The sequence below is a fragment of the Ranitomeya variabilis genome, chromosome 2 (assembly GCF_051348905.1).
Source record: "Ranitomeya variabilis isolate aRanVar5 chromosome 2, aRanVar5.hap1, whole genome shotgun sequence".
NCBI lineage: Eukaryota > Metazoa > Chordata > Amphibia > Anura > Dendrobatidae > Ranitomeya > Ranitomeya variabilis.
Window position 1 is genome coordinate 690,143,323 of NC_135233.1, and position 26,907 is coordinate 690,170,229.

At 44.0% G+C, this 26,907-nt stretch overlaps 1 protein-coding gene across 3 annotated transcripts in view; it reads right to left on the reverse strand.

The window, feature by feature from the left end:
• The window catches only part of LAMA2 (laminin subunit alpha 2), a 1,287,603-nt gene that overhangs the window by 287,701 nt on the left and 972,995 nt on the right, over positions 1–26,907 (reverse strand). For all 3 annotated transcript variants that reach the window (XM_077289387.1, XM_077289386.1, XM_077289385.1), the window contains one exon: positions 13,876–14,038. In XM_077289387.1, the coding sequence (XP_077145502.1) occupies positions 13,876–14,038 (163 nt within the window). The remainder of the gene's footprint in view (positions 1–13,875; positions 14,039–26,907) is intronic.

Genomic DNA, 26,907 nt, shown 5'->3' on the forward strand with positions numbered 1-26,907 from the left:
TTGGTGGTTGGGGCCTAATACCTCTGTTTGCCACTCCCTGGTGTTGTCCTCAACTGAATAAATCTGAGCTTCAACCTTCTGGCTCTCATTAAGTGTTTTTTTAACAAAAAATTGGTGGTTATGGCCTACTAACGGTGTCTGCCGCTCCATGGTGTTGTCCTCCACTGTATAAAGCTGAGCTTCAGTCTTTAGGCTTTTGGACTATAGTAGCAGATATTAAACTGCATTTGGCCTACTAGTGTGGTTGGGCCCTTAAAACAGTGTCTGCTGCTCCTGGGTTTGCTACTCCACTGAACAAAGCAATGCCGCCTGTTTAGTCCTGTTACCAATTTTGAACTGCATTTAGCCTACTTTATTCTTTGGCCCTATATCTGTGTTTAGTACTCCTCATCCTGCCCATTGCCCAGCCACTGCTAGATGAGTCTGCTGGTACATTGACCTAGACCACTACATTCCCCTTGCACTCTACACAGCCAGAATCTGACCCTGCTGAAAGTAAGGTTCCCCTTCCCGCATGTTATACCACCTTACACAGGGACAAAGAGGAAGGTGCAGATGAAAGTGCAGGTTCCTTCATCAGGTGGGGGGGCATACTCGTTGGCGACGTCACTGGCACAGGGCCCCTCAGAGTACGCAAAAGTGTCGCTGCCGGTGGGAGGCGCCCCCGCCGTGCAAACACACCGCTGTACTTTGAGGGGCCCTGTGCCAGTGCCAATGCCAACGAGTGGGCCCCCCCTGCTTGCTTAGGATCACAGCACTTGCAAACTTGACATACTTACCTGTCACTGCTCCACCGCTGTGATGTAGTCCACATTTCCTGGGCCCACTAAAACCTTGAACCAGCCCTACCCCCCACAACTTTTGCCAAATGACCCCCAATTTCCAATGCCCAACTATTATTATAAAGTTAATTAAGATTGACAAGCTTCAGAAACAAGAATGGATGTTTTTGGCATTAAAATGGGCACTGTAGGTGTTTTCCTGGCCTCCACTCACTGCCGACTATGCTTCCCCATTGACTTGCATTGGGTTTCGTGTTTCGGTTGATCCCCGACTTTTAGCGATAATCGGACAACTGCACTCGACTCGACTTTGGACAAAGTCGGGTTTCGCAAAACCCGACTCGATCTTAAAAAAATGAAAGTCGCTCAACCCTAGTCTTCAGTCTTCTGGTAACTATCATTTACAGTAGCTAAATTACAGTAAGCTGCTTTACAAATCATGTATTAGGGTATGTTTACCCTGTGTCTTTGTCTAGAGGTCAAAAATGTATTTATAATGCTTAATTAACACTATGGATACTTATCTTTCTATTTTGTTGCTGTTGTAATATGGACTATATCTTTGCAAATTATATGCTGTAATTTTCTTTTACACATTTGATTGATGTGCTACTCTGTAATAACCGTGCTACCTTATATAATACATTGTGACTTGTTGGCTTCCAGGATCACCCACCTTTGTCTATCTGTGGTGCTTTACCTTTTAAAACATTTTTAAATATCTATTGGTGAATAAAGCAGATCTTTTGTTCTAACAAAATATTGTTTTTGTATTTTGGTGTTTTATCTATGAAAGTAACTATATAGGTGTATTTTTCATTTAATGTACTGGAAAACAGGGAAAAAAATTCCTAGTGAGGTGAAACTGCAAAAAAGTGCAATTCCACTATCTCTTTTTTATTTTTTATTTACCATGTTCACTAAATGCTGAAACTGACATGCCATTAGGATTCTCCAGGTTATTATGAGTTAGCAGATATCTAACATGTATAGTTTCTTTTTTAAGTGGTGAAAAAGAAAATCCAAAGTTTGAAAGAAAAAAATGGCGCCGTATTCTGAGACCCATAGCGTCTTCATATTTTGCGATCTGAGGTTAGGTGAGGGCTTATTTTTTGCTCATTGAACTGAAATTTTTATTGGTACCATTTTGAGGTTGATACAGTCTTTTGATTGCATGCTATTGCATTTTATTGCAATGTTGCGGCAGCCAAAAAAATCTGTAATTCTGGCTTTTTGATTTTTATTCTCATTGTGCCGTTTACTGATAGGAATAATTGCTCTTATATTTTGATAGATCAGGAATTTCTTACTCCAGAGATACCAAATATGTATATTTTTTAAGTTTCTTATTATTTTATTTTGAATGGGGCAAAATTGGTATGATTTAAACTTTTATATTTTTCATTTATTTATTATATTTATAGCATTTTTTCCTACTTTTTACTGGCTAGTTTCCTCCAGCACACTATGTGTTTTGAGGGTTAAATTAAAGTTATATTACGGGCTGTTTTATGTGGACGTTCATAGAACGGGTGGAAGAATGTCCACTTATCTCCACCTACAGAGCCGAGCACTGCCGTGTGCTAACAGGACCCATGTGATGTCACAATCATGTGGCCAGTCACACGATGGATAGGAGTCACATGGTCTAGGGTTTAAGTGAACGGCTTTGTAAGACATCAGTGTGCAGTGTACCTGGAGTGGAAACACTCCAGTAAAGTGTTTGTGCCCGTGTGGCATGTTAAGGACCTGTACCGTGGACATTGCACCCGAGACCGGGCTGAATCCTGCTAGGAGAAAGACTGTGATTTGTGTTGTTTTTTTGGTTTGCTGTTTTGCCCAGAGGGCCATGTTTATTTTTCTCTGCTTGGTTTATGCTGCCTCAATAAACCACGTTTATAAATAAAGCACATTCTTAAAGAGACAGTATCCCATTTATGCCTCTGTATCCAGCCGAGTGAGACGCTCTACCACAAGTGGAGTTTCGGATGTGGGCAACATTCCAGGAACACGGGTAGCAGCAATGGATAAACCAAATGTCCTGGGTGAAGGTGATTACATGGTTGGAGCAATGGTTGGACAAAATGGAGGAGCTAATCAAGCACCTGATCCTGAGCCAACAGCAGCAACACCAGCAACATCAGGAGCAGCAGCAGCAGTGCCAGGAGCAGCAGCAGATACAGCAGGAGACAAATAAACTCCTAATACAACAGCTTCAACAGCAGCAGAAGCAGCTGGAAATCCTGGTGGGAGATGTCCATCAGCGGAGATATCGCCCCTCCTCCACATCAAGGTAAAGACTCGTTTGTCTGGAAAGCGGTAAAATAAGCCATGCAAAAGATGACCCCAGGGGATGATACACAGGTGTTTTTGACTGTTTTTGAGCAGGTTGCAGAGCGGGAGAGGCTGCCCCTGGGACAGTGGGCGGAGGTGCTGGCCCCCTGTCTAACTGGTGAACCTCAGAAAGCTTATTTTGACTTGACCTTATGTGGATGACCTGGTGGGCTTCGCAGAAAGGTACCAGGTGGTCGAGAGGTCCCTAAGGAACCCGGGAAGTGGGGGATCTCTATATTGGGGTACTCTGTAAGAGCCTGAGACCCAAAAGAGGGGTAGTAGAACCACCACTAGGGGGAGTTCAAGGTTCCAAGGAGTTGCTGAGGGGTGGCCAAAGGTTGCTGGTAAAGACCTTATCTGCTGGAGATGCCAATAGCCTGGACACATAGCTGCTCATTGTCCTATGTCTTCTGAGCAGATTAACTGCACCCTAGGGAAGTGCTCCTTATGCTATGCTTATCCCACCTGCAGTGTGGACTACCAGCCTGGAGACGGGTCGCCGTCATGTCCCGTGACCATAAACAGAGTAGTGGTGTTAGGACTCTTGGACTCAGGGAATTTGGTGACCCTGATAAGGGCCACGCTTCCCCACCAGCTGATGCCAGGGAAACTTGTGGGCATCCATTGTATCCACGGGGATGCCAAGGACTACCCTGTTGCCAGAGGTCAGGGTATCCAGAGACTTGCTACACCCTGTGAAAATCGAGAGGGACTTTAGCCTGTTCTGGGACTTTTAAGGAAAAGCAATGCTGCCAAGTGACTCAGACAGTAGGCAGCTGAACCCTGATGAAACCTCATTGCAGTTGGAGATGGACAAATTCTCCTTGTGTGTCCTGGCTGGTGACGAGGAAGAGCTGCTAACCAGTGAGGCTGAAATTTCTGAACTGGGGTTTCTGGTAGGAGTCTTGGGACTGTCCAGGTGCAGGATTTCTGTTTAAAAAATGCATTTGAAAATGTGAATGTGATAAATGGGGTTGCCCAAGAGCCGGGGCCAACACCAGGATCCCGTACTTTACAGTCAATGAGAAGTTGCTCTAATGGGTCACTAAACAGCAAGGGGAAGTATTAGAGCAGCTGTTAGATCAAGGGAGCATATAAACATAGGGTATAAGATCTGGCCCATGCTCATGTCCTGGGTGGGCCTCTAGGTGAAGTCCTTAAGAAGTTCTACTGGCCTGGGTGTCTCTAGGACAATGTTAATTTCTGCCAGTCCCGCCCTACCTGTCAGCTAACTGCCCTGTATCTTACTTCTGTTCTGCAGTCAGTCCCCTAGTCCTGTTACCCATAATTGAAGTCCCATTTGACTGGATTACCATGTACTTGGTCAGGCTCTTAGTTAAGACTGCTGGAAGTCATCAATATATCCTGGTGGTAATGAACTATGCTATGCAGTACCTGGAGGAGTAACCACTGAGAAACTCTTCTGCCTGAAGTATAGCATGGGAGCTAGTCCATATTTTCTCCTGGACAGGCCTGCTGAAGGAGATCCTGATAGATCAAGGGATATCATTCATGTCCAAGGTAATGAAGGAGTTGTGCAAGGCCCTCCAGATTACCCATCTTAGGACTTTGGTGTACCATCCACAGACAGACAACCTGGTGGAGAGGTTCAATAAGACCTTGAAGTCCATGTTGAAGAAGGTCATGGAGAAGGAGGGTCTAGATTTGGATTAGCTCCTGCCATACCTACTGTTGTCCTTCAGAGAAGTCCCTCAGGCCTCTACGGGGTTCTCACTGTTCAAGCTGTTACATAGACGACATCCCCTGGAACTTGTAGATGTTTGAAAGGAGACAAGGAAGCAGAAGTTACTCCCCACCAGAGCATCATCGAGAATGTGGCCCAAATGGAGGACCAGATCGCAAGGGTGATGCCGATTGTGAAGGAGAGCCTCCTTCAAGGATCTACAACCAAACCGTGAGGCTAAGACAGTTTAGCCCTGGGGACCGGGTGTTGGTATTGATCCCCACTGTGGAAAGTAAGCTTCTGGCCAAGTGGCAAGGACCATACGAGGTGGTAGAGAAGTTGAGTGACATCAACTACAAGGTCCAACAACCAGGCAGAAGAACGCGGTACCAAGTGAAACCACATGAACCTGCTCAAACCGTGGCAAGACAGGGATCCGGTAGAAGCAATTTGCCTAGGGGCCCATTCTGAAGCCAAGGTCGAGGATGTCACAGTTGCAAAGACACTGTTGTTGGCCCAGAAACAACAGTGCCATGAGCTGCTTCAGTGGAACCGAGACCTGTTTTTGGAGTTACCAAGACGTATGCAGGTTGTGGAGCACAAAATCCTAAAGGAACAGCATGTGAGGGTAAACCAAAGGCCATGTCGGATTCCTGAAGCTCGCCACAAGGTGATTTCCAAAGAGGTGAAGAGAATGTTGAACCTGGGCATCATTGAGGAGTCAAAGGGTGGCTGGTCCAGCCCTATTGTCATTCTGCCAATGCCGGACAGAGAGTGGCTCTTCTGTAATGATTTCAGGAAGCTCAATGAGGTGTCTAAGTTTGACACTTATCCGATGCCCTGGGTCAATGAGCTTACTGAGAGGTTAGATCAGCCAGATACAGTACAACAGTGGACCTAACAAAAAGGTACTGGAAAATTTTCCTTTCTCCAAGTGCCAGGGAGAATACAGCCTTCTCCACACATGATGGGTGCTTTCAGTATACCCAGATGTTGTTCAGACTACAAGGAGCCCCAGCTACAGTACAGACCAAAAGTTTGGATGCACCTTCTCATTTAAAGATTTTTCTGCATTTTCATGACTATGAAAATTGTAAATTCACACTGAAGGCATCAAAACTATGAATTAACACATGTGGAATTACATACTTAACAAAAAAGTGTGAAACAACTAAAATCATGTCTTATATTCTAGGTTCTTCAAAGTAGCCACCTTTTGCTTTGATGACTGCTTTGCACACTCTTGGCATTCTCTTGATGAGCTTCAAGAGGTAGTCACCGGGAATGGTTTTCACTTCACAGGTATGCCCTGTCAGGTTTAATAAGTGGGATTTCTTGCCTTATAAATGGTGTTGGGACCATCAGTTGTGTTGTGCAGAAGTCCGGTGGATACACAGCTGATAGTCCTATTGAATAGACTGGTAGAATTTGTATTATGGCAAGAAAAAAGCAGCTAAGTAAAGAAAACGAGTGGCCATCATTACTTTAAAAAATGAAGGTCAGTCAGTCCGAAAAATTGGGAAAACTTTGAAAGTGTCCCCAAGTGCAGTTGCAAAAACCATCAAGCGCTACAAAGAAACTGGCTCACATGAGGACCGCCCCAGGAAAGGAAGACCAAGAGTCACCTCTGCTTCTGTCAGGACTCTGAACATTTTTTACCTTTTGTGCATTACTGCCCTTTTTCAAGATGGCGTCTTTGGTCTCATGTGCACTGTGTCTCCTGCTATAAAACTCCACCCCAGCCTTCAGTCTGTGCTAGAGTATTCTGCCTTGCATCCAGCTCCTGACCTCTGATTACTCCCTGGCTATACACCTGCTCCTGTGAACCTGTGTGGTGATCCTGCTACTCTGCTCTGAGTTCCTGCTGCATACACAAGTTTCCAGTAATCCTCCTTCATCTGCTGTTCGTGTTTACTTCCATCTGCATTTGCTGGTCATGTAAGCTGTTGCTGCTTTGCAATAACCTGAGACTATTAACCAGACCTCCCTGGTTGAGCTAAGATATGATTTGAACTGCCTAATAAGCATATCTATCTGTGCCTGGACTAAGACAAGGATTTATTCGTGTCAAGTATCCTCAAGAACAACTGCTTCATAGACTTTCTGCTTGATTCCATTTTCCTCTGAAGTTTACTATGGACTGCTAAGCTGCGTTTATTATTTTCACCAAGTGTTGTGGACTTGAGTTTCTCTCTGCACCTGTTTGAATCACCGTGTGATAATATAGACTTTACCACTTATAAAACTGTGTCCTGTAGTTGTCTTGTTCCACGCAAAGAGTCTCCTGAGTTATCCCCTATAATTATTACAGCTTCTGAGGATAAGCTTATCTGAGTCACCAGCCTCAGAAATCGCAGGTTAACAGCAGCTCAGATTAGAGACCAGGTCAATGCCACACAGAGTTCTAGCAGCAGACACATCTCTGCAAAAACTGTTAAGAGGAGACTTTGTGCAGCAGGCCTTCATGGTAAAATAGCTGCTAGGAAACCACTGCTAAGGACAGGCAACAAGCAGAAGAGACTTGTTTAGGCTAAAGAACACAAGGAATGGACATAACACCAGTGGAAATCTGTGCTTTGGTCTGATGAGTCCAAATTTGAGATCTTTGGTTCCAACCACCATGTCTTTGTGCGACGCAGAAAAGATGACCAGATGGACTCTACATGCCTGGTTCCCTCCGTAAAGCATGGGGGAGGAGGCGTGATGGTGTGGGGGTGCTTTGCTGGTGACACTGTTGGGGATTTATTCAAAATTGAAGGCATACTGAACCAGCACAGCTACCACAGCATATTGTAGCGGCATGCTATTCCATCCGGTTTGCGTTTAGTTGGACAATCGTTTATTTTTCAACAGGACAATGACCCCAAGCACACCTCCAGGCTGTGTAAGGGCTATTTGACCAAGAAGGAGAGTGATGGGGTGCTACCCCAGATGACCTGGCCTCCATAGTCACCAGACCTGAACCCAATCGAGATGGTTTGGGCTGAGCTGGACCGCAGAGTGAAGGCAAAAGGGCCAACAATTGCTAAGCATCTCTGGGAACTCCTTCAAGATTGTTGGAAGACCATTCCCGGTGACTACCTTTTGAAGCTCATAAAGAGAATGCCAAGGGTGTGTAAAGCAGTCATCAAAGCAAAAGGTGGCTACTTTGAAGAACCTAGAATATAAGACATAATTTCAGTTGTTTCACACTTTTTTGTTAAGTATATAATTCCACATGTGTTAATTAATAGATTTGATGCCTTCAGTGTGAATGCACAATTTTCATAGTCATGAAAATACAGAAGAATCTTTAAATGAGAAGGTGTGTCCAAACTTTTGGTCTGTACTGTACCTTCCAGAGGGCTATGGACCAGTTACTAGTCCCTCACTATAAGTATACTGTCGCTAACTTGGACGACATCGTAATATTCAGCACGCATTAGGGAAGTCACCTGGAGAAGGTTCAGGTGGTACTCGATGCACTGAGGAAGGCAGTGTTTACTATAAATCCCAAAAAGTGTGCTTTCGGGAAAGAAGAGGCAAAGTACTTGGGCTACATCATTGGAAGGGGAGAGATAAAACCCCAAATAGACAAAGCGGAGGCAATCCAAAAGTTGCTGCAGCCAGTCTCCAAGAAGCGGGTTAGGGCATTTCTGGGAATTGTGGGATATTATCGGCAAATTATCCTGAATTATGCCATGAAAGGCACACTCCTGACAAATCTGCTCAAGGGCACAAGGATGTCAATGATCAGGTGGTCCTCTGAAGCAGCTATGGCATTCCAGGAGTTGAAACTTGCCCTGTGCAGACAGTTGGTCTTGGTTTCACCGGATTTCACTAAGGAGTTTGTGCTCCAGATGCATGCCTCTGACGGAGGCAGCTGTGTTGTCCCAGGAGATAGATGGGGGTATACATCCAGTCCTATACCTAATTAGGAAGCTCTCCTTCTGTGAGAAGAATTATGCCTTTATTGAAAAAGAGTGCTTGTCCATCAAGTGGGCAATCGACGCTCTGAGATATAACCTGACCTGTTAAGCAGGAAATTAGGTCTAATGTCAGATCACCCCTGAGATGGATGAGGGAAAAGAAGGGGAAGAATGTCCAGGTAACTAGGTGGTTTCTGGCGCTCATGGGTCTTACTTTTCATGTGGAGTGCAGGCCACAGACGTTGCATGGGAACGTAGATGCTCTGTCCAGGGTCCCCTGCGTAGCCAGTGAAGGTGCCAAAATCCTCAGCTTTGGGCAGAGGGGGGTTATGTGACAAAGTCACTGGTAAAGTAATAGAGGTGATATACAGGGGTTGGACAAAATAATGGAAACACCTGGAAACATCAACAAAAGTTAGTTTAATATGGTGTAGGTCCACCTTTTGCAGCGATTACTGACTCAATTCTCCGAGGTATGGATTCATACAAGGTGTGAATTGTTTGCAAAGGAATTTTAGCCCATTCTGCAGTTAAAACACCCTCCAGTTGTTTGAGCGACGATGGCGGTGGAAATCGACGTCTAACTTGAATGTCTAAAATCGACCATAAATGCTCAATAATGTTGTGGTCTGGGGATTGTGGGGGCCAGATGAGATTCTCAACTTCATTAGAATGTTCCTCGTGCCATGCTTTAACGATTCTAGCTGTATGAATTGGTGCATTATCATCCTGAAAGATGGTGTTCCCCTCCGGGAACAGTGCTTGAACCATTGGATGCACTTGGTCGCCCAAAATGCCTAAATAATCTCGGCTGTTAATTCTTCCATGAAGGGATATCATTGGCCCAGTGGATTTCCACGAAATAGCACCCCAGATCATCACAGAACCTCCACCATGTTTTTCGGTTGGGAGAAGGCAGTCTGGATGGAATGCTTCTTTCAGCTGTCTCCAAACGTACACTCGGCCGGAGGTCAGAAATAGGGTAAACGATGATTCATCTGAGAATATCACATGTTTCCACTGCTCGAGGGACCAATTCTGGAGGTTTCTACACCACTCCAAACGCTTGGAAACATTTGTCATTGAGAGCAGCGGTTTTCTAATTGCCGCTCTTCTGTGGAATCCAGATTTGTGCAGCTCCCGATGAACAGTTTTCCTGGAAACTGGGTTCTGTAGGTGTTCATTGAGCTCAGCAATGATTCTCGGAGCCTTGGTCTTGCGATCCTCTCTCACAATTCGCTTTAGAGTCCGATGGTCTCTCTCAGTCAACTTTGACTTTCGGCCGGACCTGTGCTTTGTTGCAGACGTTTTTCCTTCTCTTTCAAATGCAGTCATTACTTTGGAGACAGTACCTCTTGACACACCAAGCATTCGGGCACTTTCTGTTACACTAGCGCTTGCCATACGAGCACAAGCAATTTGGCCTCTTTGAAAATCCGCGAGGTCTGCCACTGGTATCAGGTTCTCATCAATGTTCTTACAATTATGCAAAACAAACAGTTAATTTACATACACATATCACATAACACAAATAATCAACTACAAAACATTACCATATGTCACGGTTTGCATGTTTATCACATGTTCGAAGATTATGATGCCAAAACGTTAGGTGTTTCCATTATTTTGTCCAACCCCTGTATTTGTCATTGCACATAATGGTGTCAGTGATGTGAAACCAAAGTAGTTTCCTACAGCACACTACATAATGTGAGGGTTAAGTTAAAGATATATTATGGGCTGTTTTTTTGTGGACATTCATAGAGCAGGTGGGAGAATGTCCCGCTTATCTCCACCTACAGCGCTGAGCACTGCCATGTGTTAACAGGACCTGTGTGATGTCACAATCATGTGGTCGGTCACATGGTGGATAGGAGTCACTTGTCTAGGGTTTAAGTGACAGGTTTTTCAAGACATCAGTGTGCAGTGTACTTGGAGAGGAAACACTCAAGGAAAGTGTGGCATTTTAAGGACCATTTTAAGGACATTGTACCCGAGAAAGGGCTGTACACCACTAGGAGAAAGAATGTGCTTGTGTTGTTGTTTTTTTGCTTACTACTTTGCCCAGAGGACCATTTTTTTTCCTGCATGGTTTATGCTGCCTCAATAAACCAAGCAAATTCTTAAAGAGACAGTGTTCCATTTATACCTCTGTGTCCAGTCGAGTGAGATGCTCTACCACACCAGTCAATGACTGAAGCATGAAGCTGTAGCGATGGAAGTCCAAAAATCATGTACCAGAGGGTGGCAAAGCTAAAAAAGAAATGTCCTCCACATGTATTGCACCAATCTGAAGAGTTACTTTCACTGTCCAGAATTGACCACCTGGAATTGTAGAACCATTCGTGTAGGTTAGCTTATTGATTGACTGCTGCAAAAAACCAAAGGGATTTTCAGTCTTTTGGCCATAGAGAGGTCCATAAAATTCTCACTGCTCCAAAATCAAGAAGTGCTTTTCCCAAATACCCCGATGTATAGTAAGAAATAGTTATAGGTAAGGGTAATTTATTTTAGTGGAGGAAAAAGTAAATCCTAGCGTGATACTTTCCTGTTCACCCAAGGTAAAAAGTTCTCCTTGTTTTGCCTTCAGTTTGGAACACTTTGAGCAATGATGATCCCCCTCACCAAAAGACAAACATAATCCCTGTGAAAGTGAACAGGATCTTCCAGCTGGAGTTAATCTGTACTGGCCGATCTCTATAGGTTCCAGTGCAGCCAATCTCTAATGGTTCCAGTGCTGCTGGTCTGGAAGGGGATGTTGCAGACACTCTTGAAGGAGAGATACAAGAATCCAGAGTCTTCTCCCTAGACTTCTCTTTAAACTGTAAGTCGACACACGTAGTGAGGGAAATTAACTCATCAAGTGAAGATGGCATGTATCTACCAGCAAATGAATCCTTGACATGACTGGATAGGCCGACATAGAAGATGGTCAGGAAAGAGTGATTGTTCCATGTTAACCCATCAGACAGAGTGCAGAACAAGATGGCATAATGCCCTACAGAGCGAGACTTTTGCCTGAGATGCAGATTGGAATTGGAGATGGAGTGAACATGATTCGGGTCATCAAACGCTTTATGGAAGGCAAACAGAAAAAATGGTAGGGAATGCATCATGGGGTCATCCTGTTTCCACAATGAAGTGGCTTACACCAGCCAAACATCACCAGACAGCAAAAAAAAAAAATGTAGGTTACTTTGGACTGGTCCAAATAAAATTACAGGGGACACAGCTCCAAGTGCACAATGCACTGATTCACAAAACCTCGGTAGGCGTTAATGTCGCCATTAAAATGTGCAGAAGTGGGCAAATGTGGAGCTGTCTCCTAGGCTGAGTGTTGTAAATGGGTATTAAACTGCTTTAGGTGTTGTGGAGCTTGCAGTGAAGCTGCAGTATACTGGAACAGAGTATCCACACAGGCTGTGATATCCCGCACAGCCTGGACAAGCTCCTGTTGACTTGCAGCAGGTTACAGTAAAATGACCGAAAAGTTATACGTAGCCCACAGCAACAATGTTGTTGTTGCTGCACCTTTGGGATCCATAGACTAGGTATTCTGTTAGGTTTACTTGGTGAGGTGGACCCACCAAGCCCAAGGTCCAGGTGATGGTGCAGCAGTTAAGTGGAGCACATGGAAAACAGACAGCAAAGGGACAGGAGACCGCAGACAGGTAGGCAGGATGTAGGAAACAACAAGCAGGTAGACATCATGAAACTGAAGGCAGGCAGACGGAGGATGTCAGGAAACCACAGGCAGGCAGATGGAGTGCAGGAAACCGCAGTCAGATGGAGGAAGCTGAGTAGCAAGTGAAGGTCCGGCAGCACAGAAGACTTACTGTAATACAAAGACCCAAGAGTGTGTATCAGTGAGGCTTATAAAGGCCTGGGCTAATGCTCACATGGGAGCGCACCAGGCCATCTGCAAAGCCCGATGTGGAGCAGACCAAGGTAATGGAAGCAAAGCATGGGACAAGTGCGCAACAAGTTTGGGGTGTGAAATCATGCTGACATATTCTCTTTAAAAGAGAGTAAAAAGTCTTTAAATTCCCAAGTGAAAAGAAACCTCTAAAAAAGAGATCTACATTCATTACATTATTACTAGTAAAAATCGCAAAATAGCAATTTATATAACAATTTGCTTTGTAGCTATGTTACTTTTTTGGAGGGTCCAAATGTGAACCAAAAAAAAAGAAGAAAACAGAAAGCTTAAAAATAAGTTTAAAACATACTTACCTCCCTGCTCACCTCTCTTTGGTGAACTTTCTGCTCCCTTTCTCTGTCCGGTTCTCTGTGCATCTGTTGCCAATGTTCAGGGGTGCGGCGCAATGGAAGCAGAGAGATCTGGCAGTGGCTGGGGAGATAAGGTGATGATACCCTATCTCTCTCTCTCGATTGAAACTTTGTATCGTAGACTAGTACTCTCATCGTGTAGCAATTCTACATGCTAATGACTAAAGTATTTAGCAAATATTAATTTAGCAAACATGTTAGGGTTGTCTCCCTGTCCTGATAACTGAGCTCTAACATCCTCACACCAGTTTAAAATCACCCTAAAATGTCTGTTAAGATTCCCTGTCTAGTCTTTTATACAAGACCTGATAATTCCCCTGATTGGTTGTGCCAACCAACTGATATCATAGCTGCAGAACATTATGGGCAAGCCCACGGGGACTCACAAAACATCACTAGCCCGTTCTTTGAGTCTTCGGCGATGAATGAAATGGCACCAGGCATTTTGAGAAAATTTGACTCAAAGTCGTTCCTCTGCGAATCAATTCACTGATCTCTAATTTTTACAGTAAGTCAGTACAGAACTGCAGCCTGCATCATCTATGGTGCCATTTCTTGCATTGAGATTTTAGTTTGAAAGTTGGCACAATAAACTACAACACATACAATTTATTTTTAATGAGCATTGTGCATAAAAAATAATGTATGGTGCCCTGCTCCTTTGGAGGAGCTACATATAGTCACATTCAACTGTATTTACTATATTCAAAATCTGAGTAATGCAACTGTCAAACATGGGAAAATGTATAAGACCTTGCCTATGTTTTATAAAAACATTGTTTTTCAATAATGCTACACAAAAAAATCAATAAAAAACAATGAAAACCTGCATTGTGAAAGTTTTCTTACAGCATAATACAATGTAATTATTTCTTACCTTAGCTCATCTGCAGCTGCTTTTTCTTGGTTCTTAAACATTCTTCTCCTGAGCTCAGCCATCATCTTGTCAACATCCTTCTGTAGCTCTTGGAAACTTTTGTCCTGTGTTTTGTTTTGCATACCCAGTGTTTCGTTCAGCTTTACAGCTTTGTCATATATGTCTGCAGGTAGCAGAAAAGTTAGATGATACAGAATATATTAATATTCCACAGGCTCTCAGAGATAGGGGTGCAGAGCAAGTTCAGCATTGATCATTTGAAAGCAACAGATTGAAAAAAGATGCACTTTCTTGTTTAGAACACATGTTGCTGCAAACAGCCGACCCAAAGAGAAATGGCAACAAGTCGTGTATGGTTTGAATAATACAATAGCTGTGGTCACAATCACACAGGTTGCTGTATGGTGATCTTGATTCATCATTTTTTCTAGATGTATTATAGAAAGTAGAATTTGTATTTAAAAAAACACTGGATACCTTTTATGGAAAATATGATTTTTACATGCCAGTGGTTATTTTTAGCTAATAAAATGACATTAGGCTCTTCTTTCCTTCATTTATTTTTAGCCACCCCAATAGGCACTTTGCGACTTGGTAGTTTCAGATTTTTCTCCTGTGAGTGTCCCTCATTGTATCATGGGCGGTATGTGAAGCCTATGTGTATCTAGGGTGTTGTTGTCTTCACTGCACATATATTAGAATAGCTCATATACAGTAGATTACTTATTTCCTCTTGCTTTTTCTCTCCTTAACTATAATCTATTTTCCCTGCCCCCCTCCCCTAAGAATGTAGCTGGTATCTCACTATAGACACTGTGAAGATCTGTGCACAACTCTCTCCTTCTCCCTCCTGAAAACTCTAAAGGCCCCGTCTCACTAAGCGATTTACCAACGATCACGACCAGCGATACGACCTGGCCGTGATCGTTGGTAAGTCGCTGTGTGGTCGCTGGGGAGCTGTCACACAGACAGCTCTCTCCAGCGACCAACGATCAGGGGAACGACTTCGGCATCGTTGAAACTGTCTTCAACGATGCCGAAGTCCCCCTGCAGCACCCGGGTAACCAGGGTAAACATCGGGTTACTAAGCGCAGGGCCGCGCTTAGTAACCTGATGTTTACCCTGGTTACCAAAAAAAACAAACAGTACATACTCGCCTTTCGGTGTCCAGGTCCCTTGCCGTCTGCTTCCTGCTCTGACTGAGCCGCCGTACAGTGAGAGCAGAGCGCAGCGGTGACGTCACTGCTGTGCTCTCACTTCTCACTGTACGGCCGGGAGTCAGTGAGAGCAGGAAGCAGACGGCAAGGGACCTGGACACCGAAAGGCGAGTATGTACTGTTTGTTTTTTTTGGTAACCAGGGTAAACATCGGGTTACTAAGCGCGGCCCTGCGCTTAGTAACCCGATGTTTACCCTGGTTACCAGTGAAGACATCGCTGGATCGGTGTCACACACACCGATTCAGCGATGTCAGCGGGGCCTCAACGACCAAAAAAAGGTCCAGGCCATTCCGACACGACCAGCGATCTCGCAGCAGGGGCCTGATCGCTGGTACGTGTCACACATAGCGAGATCGCTATGGAGGTCGCTGTTGCGTCACAAAACTTGTGACTCAGCAGCGATCTCGCTAGCGATCTCGCTATGTGAGACGGGGCCTTAACAGTGAGAGAAGAGAAGGAAGAGCTATTTAGAAAGCTACTTAATTCTGAATTTAGGAATCAAATGAATAAAGAAAATTATGTGAAGAGATGTACAGTTGTGCTCAAAAGTTTACATACCCCGGCAGAAATTTTGCTTTCTTGTCATTTTTTCAGAGAATATGTATGATAACACCAAAACTTTTTCTCCCCTCATGGATACTGGTTGGGTGAAGCCATTTATTGTCAAACTACTGTGTTTTCTCTTTTTAAGTCATAATGACAATGCAAAACATCCAAATAACATTGATTAAAAGTTCACATATTCCATTTCTTAATACCGTGTATTGCCCCCTCTAACATCAATGAAAGCTTAAAGTCTTTTGTGGTAGTAGTGGATGAGGTTCTTTATTTTCTCTGATTTAAAAGCTGCCCACTCTTCTTTGCAAAAAGCCAGCATCCTAAGGAAAATTGGTGTTGATCTCAAGCCCATATTCCACGGAGACCACAAATTGAAATACATGTTCCCAGAACTACCACTTCTCTCCTACAAACAGCCCCCTAACTTCAGTAATCTCCTTGTCAGAAGTGTCCTCTCATCACCATCAGTGACTGGCACATTCCTATGTAACAATAAAAAATGTAAAACTTGTACCCACATATTACCAACAAATATAGTCTGCGTACCAAACACAAATCAATACTATAAGGTCACGGGCTCCTTTTCTTGTACATCCTCCAACGTGGTGTGCATGATACAATGTACAAGGTGCCCTGGAAGTATCTATATTGGGGAAACCATGCAAAGACTACAAACTAGGATGAACCTACACAGGAATGAAATGGACACACCTGTGGGAAAACATTTCTCTGGACCTGGACACTATACGACAGACTTAAAAGTCTTAATACTAAAAGTTCATTTTAAGGGTGACAGAGAAAGAAACATTTGGGAATTCAAACTGATAAAGATGTTCAATTCTTTGACACTAGGATGCAATTTAACACCTGGATTTATGAGTCACTACATGGACACAATTCGCACCTCCACCAGGCGGACTCCAGATAACTAAGAACATCATTCCCACCAGCTCTCCATTTGTAACAAAATGCCTAATTTGATTTCCTTGGCTTATCTTTAGGAGGCATCACCCCTCCCACCTCATTAGCAAATGTCCTACTGTAGTATCCCTTAAATGTTGTGCCTTTTTCTTAATAATTTATTTGTATTCTTGCCTGAAGAAGGAGCCACTGTGCTCTGAAAGGTTGCAAACATATATTATTTTCTGGTTATCCAATAAAGGTATCACTCCTAGAATACTTTTGACATAATTCGGCAGAAAAGTATAAACATCGATTTAAAAAGAGAAAACACAGTAGTTTGACATTAAATTATTTCACCCTACCACTAACCATGAGTGGAGAAAAAGTTTTGGTGTTATCATTCATATTCTCAGAAAAAAGGCCAAGAAAGTAAAAATTCTGCCGGGGTATGTAAACTTTTGAGCACAACTGTACATAGCCTTTAAAGTACAGTTGTCCTAGTCCTTGGCAGCCCACAATAAGCAAAGGTTTTTGAAAAGTGCTACATTACTCTTTAAAGGGAACCTGCCACCAGAAAAAAATGCTATTAATCTGCAGATGTAGGGTTAATGTGCAGGTTAATAGCGTTATTAATCTGCTTGATGCTCAGCCAAATGCTGCTGGGAGAAATTAATCTTTATTCCCCTCAGCAGTGTTCGGGTTCCTGTCACGGGGTGGTGCTGGCGTGGATTCAGTCACCTCTTTGAATTTAGAGAGCGGTGGATGTAACCGCACCCCCACACTGACTGACACTGATTCTGCATTGGCAATGACTCTCAGTCAGGGCCTGTGTCTACCGTTATCCTCATGACGGAAATCCAAACGCTGGAGGGGGAAATAAAGTAAATTTTCTCCCAGCAGCATTCGGTTAAGTGGGGGCGCCGTGCAGGTTAATAACACTATTAACCTACAGATTAACCCCACATTTGCAGGTTAATAGCATTTTTTTCTGGTGATAGGTTCCCTTTAAGTCTTAGATACAAGTACAGTATAAGCATAAACCATTCACTGCTTAACCAAGCCCTGTACAAGGTAGATGGATATTTTGAGTCCCATTCCCTATGGCTTCATGTGCCATATGTGATGTCGTCATGGGGCACAAGATTTAAGAATTATTCTCAGTAGAATCAGGCCTGTGTTTTTTTTCGATAGAGTTATATAAGATGCAAAAGAAAATAAAAAAGTTGTATGCCCCCAAATAAATTCAGAAGCTTATGTAGATATGGTAGGGTCCTGAAGATTTCTGAGGTACTTGTATGATGATCCTGCACAACTTAGGGCTGTTTCACATTTCAGTGATTATTTATCCAATCTCGCAATGCACAGAATGGCTAAGCACTTCCTGACACGAGTGTGACAGATTCATACAGTCATGGGCAAACAAAAACACACAAAAAAGGCAAACTGGTCTTAATTTCACAAAAACTCCAAAAATGGGCAGGACAAAATTGTTGACACCTTTCCAAAATTGAAGGTAAACAATTTTGTTTCAAGCATGTGATGCTCAATCAAACTCACATGTGGCAAGTAACAGGTGTGAGCAATATGAAAATCACACCTGAAACCAGATAAAAAGAGAAGTTTACTCAATATTTGCGTTGTGTGTCTATTTAGGCCACATTAAGCATGGAGAACAGAAAGGGAAGAGAACTGTCTGAGGACTTGAGAACCCAAATTTTTGAACAATATCAACAAGGTTACAAGTCTATCTCCAGAGATCTTGATGTTTCTTTGTCCACACTGCGCAAGACGTTTACAGCTCATAGCATGTCCAGCTAATCTCCCTGGATGTTGATGGCAGAGAAATATTGAAGAAAGGTTTCAACACAGAATAGTCCTGAATTGTGAATAAGCATCCCCAATCAAGTTCCCAAAAAATTCGAGCTGTCCTGCAGGCTCAGGGTGCATCAGTGTCAGAGTGAACAATTCACTAACATTTGAATTAAAAGGTACACTATGGCATGAGACCAAGGAGGACCCCAATGATGACACAGGAACATAGAAAAGCTAGACTACAGTTTGCCAAAATGTACATGAGTAAGCCAAAATCCTTCTGGGAAAGCGTCTTGTGGACAGATGAGACCAAGGTAGTGCTTTTTAGTAAAGTATATAATTCTATTTTTTACCAAAAACAGAATGAGGCCTACAATGAATATAACATAGTTCCTACAATATGTTGGAAGTTCAAAGATGACTGGGGTGATTTTGCTGCCTCTGGCACTGGTATATTGACTGTGTGTAATGCATCATGAAATCTGAAGATTACCAAGGGATTTTGGGTCACAATATAGTGCTCAGTGTCAGAAACCTGTGTTTCTGTACTAGGTCATGGGTCTTCCAACGGGAAATGACCCCAAACATACTTCAAAAAGCACCCAGAAATTGATTGAAACATAGCACTGGAGAGTTCAGAAGTGGCTAGCAATGAGTATGGATCGAAATCTCATTGAACACCTGTAAAGAGACTTTAAAATTGATGTTGGGAGAATGCCCCCTTCAAATATGAGACCTGGAGAAGTTGGCAAAAGAAGATTGGTCAAAAATTCCAGTTGAGAGGTGTAAGAAGCTTGTTGATGGTTTTATTAATCGATTGATTGCAGTTATTTATTCCAATGGTTGTTGCAATCAAATATTAAGTTGAGGGTGCCAACAATTTTGGCCAATCCATTTTGAGGGTTTTGTGTGAAATTATGTCCAATTTTCCTTTTTTCCTCTGTTTTTTTGTGTTGTTCCAATACACACAAAGGAAATGAACGTGTATAACAAAATATGTAATTGCAATAATTTTCTGATAGAAAGGCTTAATTTTATGGAACAATTTCAAGGGTGAAAACACTTTTGGCTATTATTGTATTTCTATGAGGATGTCATGGTCAAGTAAGTGCACTGTGAATAAAGAGCGAACCGATGATCACTTTGAAAAAGCCCTTAGCCATGTGCTTGAGCATTTATTTGTACCCTCATAACCACAGTGACAGTGGGACGGAAAGCCTCCATAACTACCGTATTTTCCGGCGTACAAGACGACTTTTTAACCCCTGAAAATCTTCTTAAAAGTCGGGGGTCGTCTTGTACGCCGGGAATCGCCTTGTACGCCGGGTGTATATGGTGGGTGGGGGGGGAGTGATCCTGATGACGACGAGGGGGCGTCTCACAGAAAAGTGAGTATCCCCCATTACCTTATCATAGCGCTGCAGCGTGGGGTCTCTGTGCTGGGAGCGGCGGCGGCTGCTGTGCTGTGGCGGCTCCTCTTCTGCAGTGTGGGGCCTGTGGGGCGGTGGCGGCGGCGGCGTATCTTCATGCAGTCGGGGCTCCTCCGGCATCTCAGCCTGGAAGCCCCGCCGGCAACTCCATCGGTACAATGCGCTGGCCTCCGGGAAAATGGCCGCTGCTTAGATTCAGATCTCGTTGAGATCTGAATCTGAGCATGCGCAGCCCCCAGCGGCCGGGCCACCGCATCGCACCTATTGAGCTGCCTCCGGGAAAATGGCCACTGCTCAGATTCAGATCTCGTCTCCCGAGATCTCGGGACGAGATCTGAATCTGAGCAGCGGCCATTTTCCCGGAGGCCACCTGACCGCATTGTACCCATGGAGTTGCCGGCGGGGCTTCCAGTCTTTGAGATGCCGGAGGAGCCCCGACTGTATGAAGATACGCCGCCGCCACCGCCCCACAGCACCAGAGGCCCCACACTGCAGAAGAGGAGCCGCCACAGCACAGCACAGCACAGCACAGCAGCCGCCGCTCCCAGCACAGAGACCCCACGCTGCAGCGCTATGATAAGGTAATGGGGGATACTCACTTTCCTGTGAGACGCCCCCTCGTCCTCATCAGGATCACTCCCCCCCCCCCAAAAGGCACATATTCACCGGCCCTATAAGACGACATAGGGTGTATAAGAAGACCCCCGACTTTTAAGAAGATTTTATTTTTTAACTGGTAAAGTTGGGGGGTCGTCTTATACGCCCAGTCGTCTTATACGCCGGAAAATACGGTACATTGAAACACATGGTGTTTCATAAAATATTTTCTATGCCCTTGCTTCATCTTATCTAACTCAAAGGTATGTAAAAAAATACATGACTGCAGAGTTACATGAAGAGTGACTCATTTTTAACATCTTGGTAATGGTAAGGATGACATTTAAAAGCCTCATTTTCTTTCATTCTCCAAAGAGAAACACAGCTTAGAACTAAGCTTGTTAGTAAACTATAAATTATTTTGTTATTTAATTGGATCACATAACTCTACCAAGAACTGTATTTTGCTGTGTTCCAGGTCCAGAAGATCTCCAATGAAGAATTAATTAAAAATGAAGCCTCTAATGATGCACAGAATGAAGGATGATTTCACAATTTATCTCCCCAATTGCTGCTGCTGGCCATAAATTTTGTCAGGAAGACGGGCTCTAGATTACTGTGTGTTTTCGATGTGTTCATTTTTTCAGTTATTCTTTCTTGCTTGAGATGTTTATTAAGATTGAACAGTTTCAAGTGGATAGTATCAGATCATTATTCCTAGAAATGCAGTAAATAAAACTTCCCTTCAGAAAAGCATGCTAAAAATGAGGTATGAAATCTTGAAATCACAACTTCTCCATAACAGGAACAAACCACAAAATGCACAGTTACTTCTATGGCCGAACTGGTACAGGGACAATAATAGAAAGGAACATTTCTCTCACAATCTTGAATTTTTTTCTAAAATATAAGAATAATTGAATTTAACTGCATAATAATATTGTAAGATACCATAACGCTCTAGTGCTGCAAGTTATTTCCATGAGAAGTCAAGCAGATTTTAATCAGTTAAGACAAAAGTTGCATAATTTCCTTTTGGTAAATACGCAAATTTGGTATATACTCCTGTATAATCTATTTATATATACGTCCTAATGTAGTGGAAATATGTATGCTAAAGGTAGTGCATTTGTAATGTGTGTAGCAGGTGTCACGATACGTATTGCAACCCCACAGGTGGTCGGTCAGTGGGAGGCACAACACACACGCAACAGGATGGTACTTGTTGTGAATTCTGTTTGTGGGCTCCCTCTGGTGGCTACTGGTGGTACTGGTTGACTTCTGTCTTTTATCTCCAGTGCACCTGTTCCCATCAGGAAATGGGAGTCTCCTATATAGTCTGGCTTCTCAGTCATTTACTTGCCGGCTATCAATGTTACCAGAGCTCCTCTGTTACTTGCTACCTGCTCCAAGTCTGCTGATTCAGATAAGTTGGATCATCTGTACCTTTTGTGAAAGTTTTGTCCAGCGTCCATTTGGATCAGTTGTACCTTTTGTCCAGCGTGCATTTATATGAATCTTGCTGCTGGAAGCTCTAGTGAACTGAAATGACCACTCCGGTGTCATGAGTTGATACCGGAGTTTAAAGTCATTTCAGGATGGTATTTTGTAGGGTTTTGAGTTGACCGCGAAGTCCACTTTTGTATTTTCTGCTATCTAGTTAGTGGGCCTCTCTTTGCTGAACCTGTATTCATCCTGCGTATGTGTTTTCCTCTTAACTAACCGTCATTATATGTTGGGGGCTACTATCACTTTGGGGTTTTCTCTGGAGGCAAGCCAGGTCTGTGTTTCCTCTAGTAGGGGTAGCTAGATCTCCGGCTGGTGCGAGACGTCTAGGGATAAAACGCAGGTACTTTCCCCGGCCACTGGTAGTTGTGCGTGAGGTTCAGCATCGCGGTCAGCTTAGATTCCATCTTCCTAGAGCTAGTCCTGTTTTTACCTATGTCCCTGCCATTGGGAACCATGACAGTATAGCCGGCCCCTAACTGTGTTAAAAGTATTGGCTGAAGAAGGAGAGAAAAGAAGTTTCTGACACCTTTTTTTTTTTTTTACTCTGAAGTCTGTCTAGCCTTAATTGCTGTCTGCTGCTTTTCCCTCCTCTTAATCCCTGAATGGCTCAGATCTCAGCTGCTGAGAAATGGATATCCAGAGTTTAGCTTCAAATCTGAATAATCTCGCTTCTAAGGTTCAAAATATACAAGACTTTGTCATACATGCTCCTATGTCTGAACCTAAAATTCCTATACCAGAGTTTTTTTCTGGAGATAGATCTCGTTTTTTGAATTTTAAGCACAATTGTAAATTGTATCTTTCTCTGAGATCTTACTCCGCTGGAGACCCCGCTCAGCAGGTTAAGATTGTTATTTCCTTGCTGCGGGGTGACCCCCAGAATTGGGCATTTGCATTGGCGCCAGGGGACCCTGCGCTGCTCAATGTGGATGCGTTTTTTCTGGCGCTGGGGTTGCTCTATGAGGAACCTAATTTGGAGATTCAGGCTGAAAAAGCCTTGATAGCCCTCTCTCAAGGGCATGATGAAGCTGAGATATATTGTCAAAAATTTCGAAAATCGTCTGTGCTTACTCAGTGGAATGAGTGCGCCCTGGCGGCAAATTTCAGAGAGGGTCTCTCTGACGCCGTTAAAGATGTCATGGTGGGGTTTCCTACGCCCACAGGTCTGAATGAGTCCATGACAATGGCTATTCAGATTGACCGGCGTTTACGGGAGCGCAAATCTGTGCACCATTTGGCGGTGTCTTCTGAGCAGGCATCGGAGAATATGCAATGTGATCGAATTCTGTCCAGAAGTGAACGGCAGAATTATAGGCGTAAGAATGGGTTGTGCTTCTATTGTGGCGATTCTGCTCATGTTATATCAGCATGCTCTAAACGCACAAGAAGGGTTGATAAGTCTCTTGCAGTTAGCACTTTGCAGTCTAAGTTTATTTTATCTGTGACTTTGATTTGTTCATTATCATCTATTACCGTGAATGCTTATGTGGACTCTGGCGCCGCCCTGAGTCTTATGGATTGGTCCTTTGCCAAGCGATGTGGGTTTAGTCTAGAGTCTCTGGAAGTCCCTATCCCTTTGAAGGGTATTGATTCCACGCCATTGGCTAGGAATAAACCTCAATACTGGACACAAGTGACTATGTGTATGACTCCAGACCATCAGGAGGTGATTCGATTCCTTGTGTTGCATAATTTGCATGATGTCTTAGTGCTTGGATTGCCATGGCTACAAACTCATAATCCAGTTCTTGACTGGAAGACAATGTCCGTATTAAGCTGGGGATGTCAGGGGGCTCATGGGGAAGTACCTTTGGTTTCTATTGCTTCATCTACTCCCTCTGAGGTCCCGGCATTTTTGTCTGACTACGGTGATGTTTTTGCTGAGACTAAACTTAGTTCGCTCCCTCCTCACAGGGATTGCGATTGTGCTATAGATTTGATTCCTGGCAGCAAATTTCCTAAAGGTCGTCTGTTCAATCTGTCTGTGCCAGAGCATGCTGCTATGCGAGAGTATATTAAGGAGTCCTTGGAAAAGGGACATATCCATCCATCCTCATCCCCTTTAGGAGCAGGTTTTTTTTTCGTGGGTAAAAAAGATGGATCCCAATTTGTGTCTAGATTTTGGCGGGCGTTCTGTGCCAGGATGGGCATTGATTTGTCTTTTTCATCTGCATTCCACCCTCAGACGAATGGCCAGACAGAGCGAACTAATCAGACCTTGGAGACTTATTTGAGGTGTTTTGTGTCTGCTGATCAGGATGATTGGGTCGCCTTTTTGCCGTTGGCAGAATTTGCCCTTAATAATCGGGCTAGTTCTGCCACTCTGGTTTCTCCTTTCTTTTGCAATTCGGGGTTTCACCCTCGTTTTTCATCTGGCCAGGTGGAATCTTCGGATTGCCCTGGAGTGGACACGATGGTGGATAGACTGCACCGGATTTGGAGTCATGTGGTGGACAACTTGAGGTTGTCCCAGGAGAAGACTCAGCGGTTTGCTAATCGTCATCGTCGTGCTGGTAATCGTCTTCGCGTTGGGGACTTGGTGTGGTTATCTTCTCGTTTTGTCCCTATGAAGGTCTCTTCTCCTAAGTTTAAACCTCGGTTCATAGGTCCTTATAAGATTTTGGAGATTCTTAATCCTGTATCGTTTCGTTTGGACCTACCAGCAGCTTTCACTATTCATAATGTCTTCCATCGGTCTTTGTTGCGGAGGTACGAGGTACCGGTTGTTCCTTCTGTTGAGCCTCCTGCTCCTGTGCTGGTGCAGGGTGAATTGGAGTATGTTGTGGAGAAGATTTTGGACTCTCGCATTTCCAGACGGAGACTTCAATATTTGGTTAAATGGAAGGGATACGGTCAGGAGGATAATTCTTGGGTGACTGCCTCTGATGTTCATGCCTCTGATTTGGTTTGCGCCTTTCATCGGGCTCATCCAGATCGCCCTGGTGGTTCTCATGAGGGTTCGGTGCCCCCTCCTCAAGGGGGGGGTACTGTTGTGAATTCTGTTTGTGGGCTCCCTCTGGTGGCTACTGGTGGTACTGGTTGACTTCTGTCTTTTATCTCCAGTGCACCTGTTCCCATCAGGAAATGGGAGTCTCCTATATAGTCTGGCTTCTCAGTCATTTACTTGCCGGCTATCAATGTTACCAGAGCTCCTCTGTTACTTGCTACCTGCTCCAAGTCTGCTGATTCAGATAAGTTGGATCATCTGTACCTTTTGTGAAAGTTTTGTCCAGCGTCCATTTGGATCAGTTGTACCTTTTGTCCAGCGTGCATTTATATGAATCTTGCTGCTGGAAGCTCTAGTGAACTGAAATGACCACTCCGGTGTCATGAGTTGATACCGGAGTTTAAAGTCATTTCAGGATGGTATTTTGTAGGGTTTTCAGTTGACCGCGAAGTCCACTTTTGTATTTTCTGCTATCTAGTTAGTGGGCCTCTCTTTGCTGAACCTGTATTCATCCTGCGTATGTGTTTTCCTCTTAACTAACCGTCATTATATGTTGGGGGCTACTATCACTTTGGGGTTTTCTCTGGAGGCAAGCCAGGTCTGTGTTTCCTCTAGTAGGGGTAGCTAGATCTCCAGCTGGTGCGAGACGTCTAGGGATAAAACGCAGGTACGTTCCCCGGCCACTGGTAGTTGTGCGTGAGGTTCAGCATCGCGGTCAGCTTAGATTCCATCTTCCTCGAGCTAGTCCTGTTTTTGCCTATGTCCCTGCCATTGGGAACCATGACAGGTACTGGGAGAGGAAGGCCCTACAGATTGGGAAATGGAGGATGGTCACCACTTGAGCTCAAACCTGAGCCTGTCCCTGCACTCCCCTAATGCCCTAAGCGGGTCCTTCCCCCGCTGCCATCACAAACCTAAATGCCTTGCTGTCACCTAATACTGCCTTGGCTAGTGCACTGGCCAGCAAGGGGCGCTAGCCTCACCACTGCAGATAATACTACACCGGGAACAGAGACAAACACCAAAGGGACTAGGTGAAAATACAGCACTTAGCTACCAGACACCGCTGCCAAGCTTTACACCACAGATAGCAAAGCAACAGGACTCCAAACACCAGAAGTGGCTGACACCAGAGAGCTGCTCCTGCTAGGCTGGTCTCCAAAGTTAAACTTTATCACCAACAGTCAGCTGATGCATCAGGTGACCATTTAAAGGATGGTGGGAGTGGTTACCACCACATCAGTTGACCCAGCAACACTGCAAATACACCAGATTGCCAGCGGGGGGGGACTGACATTAACCCCTGACGGACTGAAAGGAAAAAGGCTACATTTAAACAAAGTGGAACCAGAGCTGCCACAAATTCAAATCCAATCCAGGTGTTTATATATATTTTTTCAGCTGTATCCAAAAGAATAGCCTGTTACACTTTAAACTAATTCACCTGTACTCATTTCAAGGCCATTGTTGCGGAAACACAAGCCAGCACACAGCCCAGCCAATGACACTAATAGCTGTTATGGCCAATTAGGGGGTTCTGATTACATCGAATAGAGGTGCTGACCAATGGACCAATCAGTAGACAGGTTCAACAGCCAATCGGCAGCCTTCATGTTCCATTTAATTCTCTCTTTTTGTTTAACCTATAGCAGTGACCACATTATAGTCAATAGGGTTTTTATGGTCTTTTTGCATCCATTATGTAACGGATCCAAAAAGTCTGTTAGTCTATTTGTAGAACAGAACAAAGAAAGGGGATTGCAAAATGGTAGTAATAAGTGATGAGCGAACATGATCGTTTTTATCCAAGCATGCTCAGTTGCTAGCCGAGTGTCTTTGATGTGCTCCAATAATATGTTCTGGTCCCCACACCTGCAAGTCGCTATTTCGACAACCGCAAAACATGCAGGGATTGCATGTGTGTTAGGCAATCCCTGCATGTGTTGCGGCTGTCGAACAGGGATGAGACATGCAGCCATGGGGACTGGAACAAATTTTTTGAGCACGCTGAAGTCACTTGGTTAGTACTGAAGCATGCTCAGATAACACCTTATCCG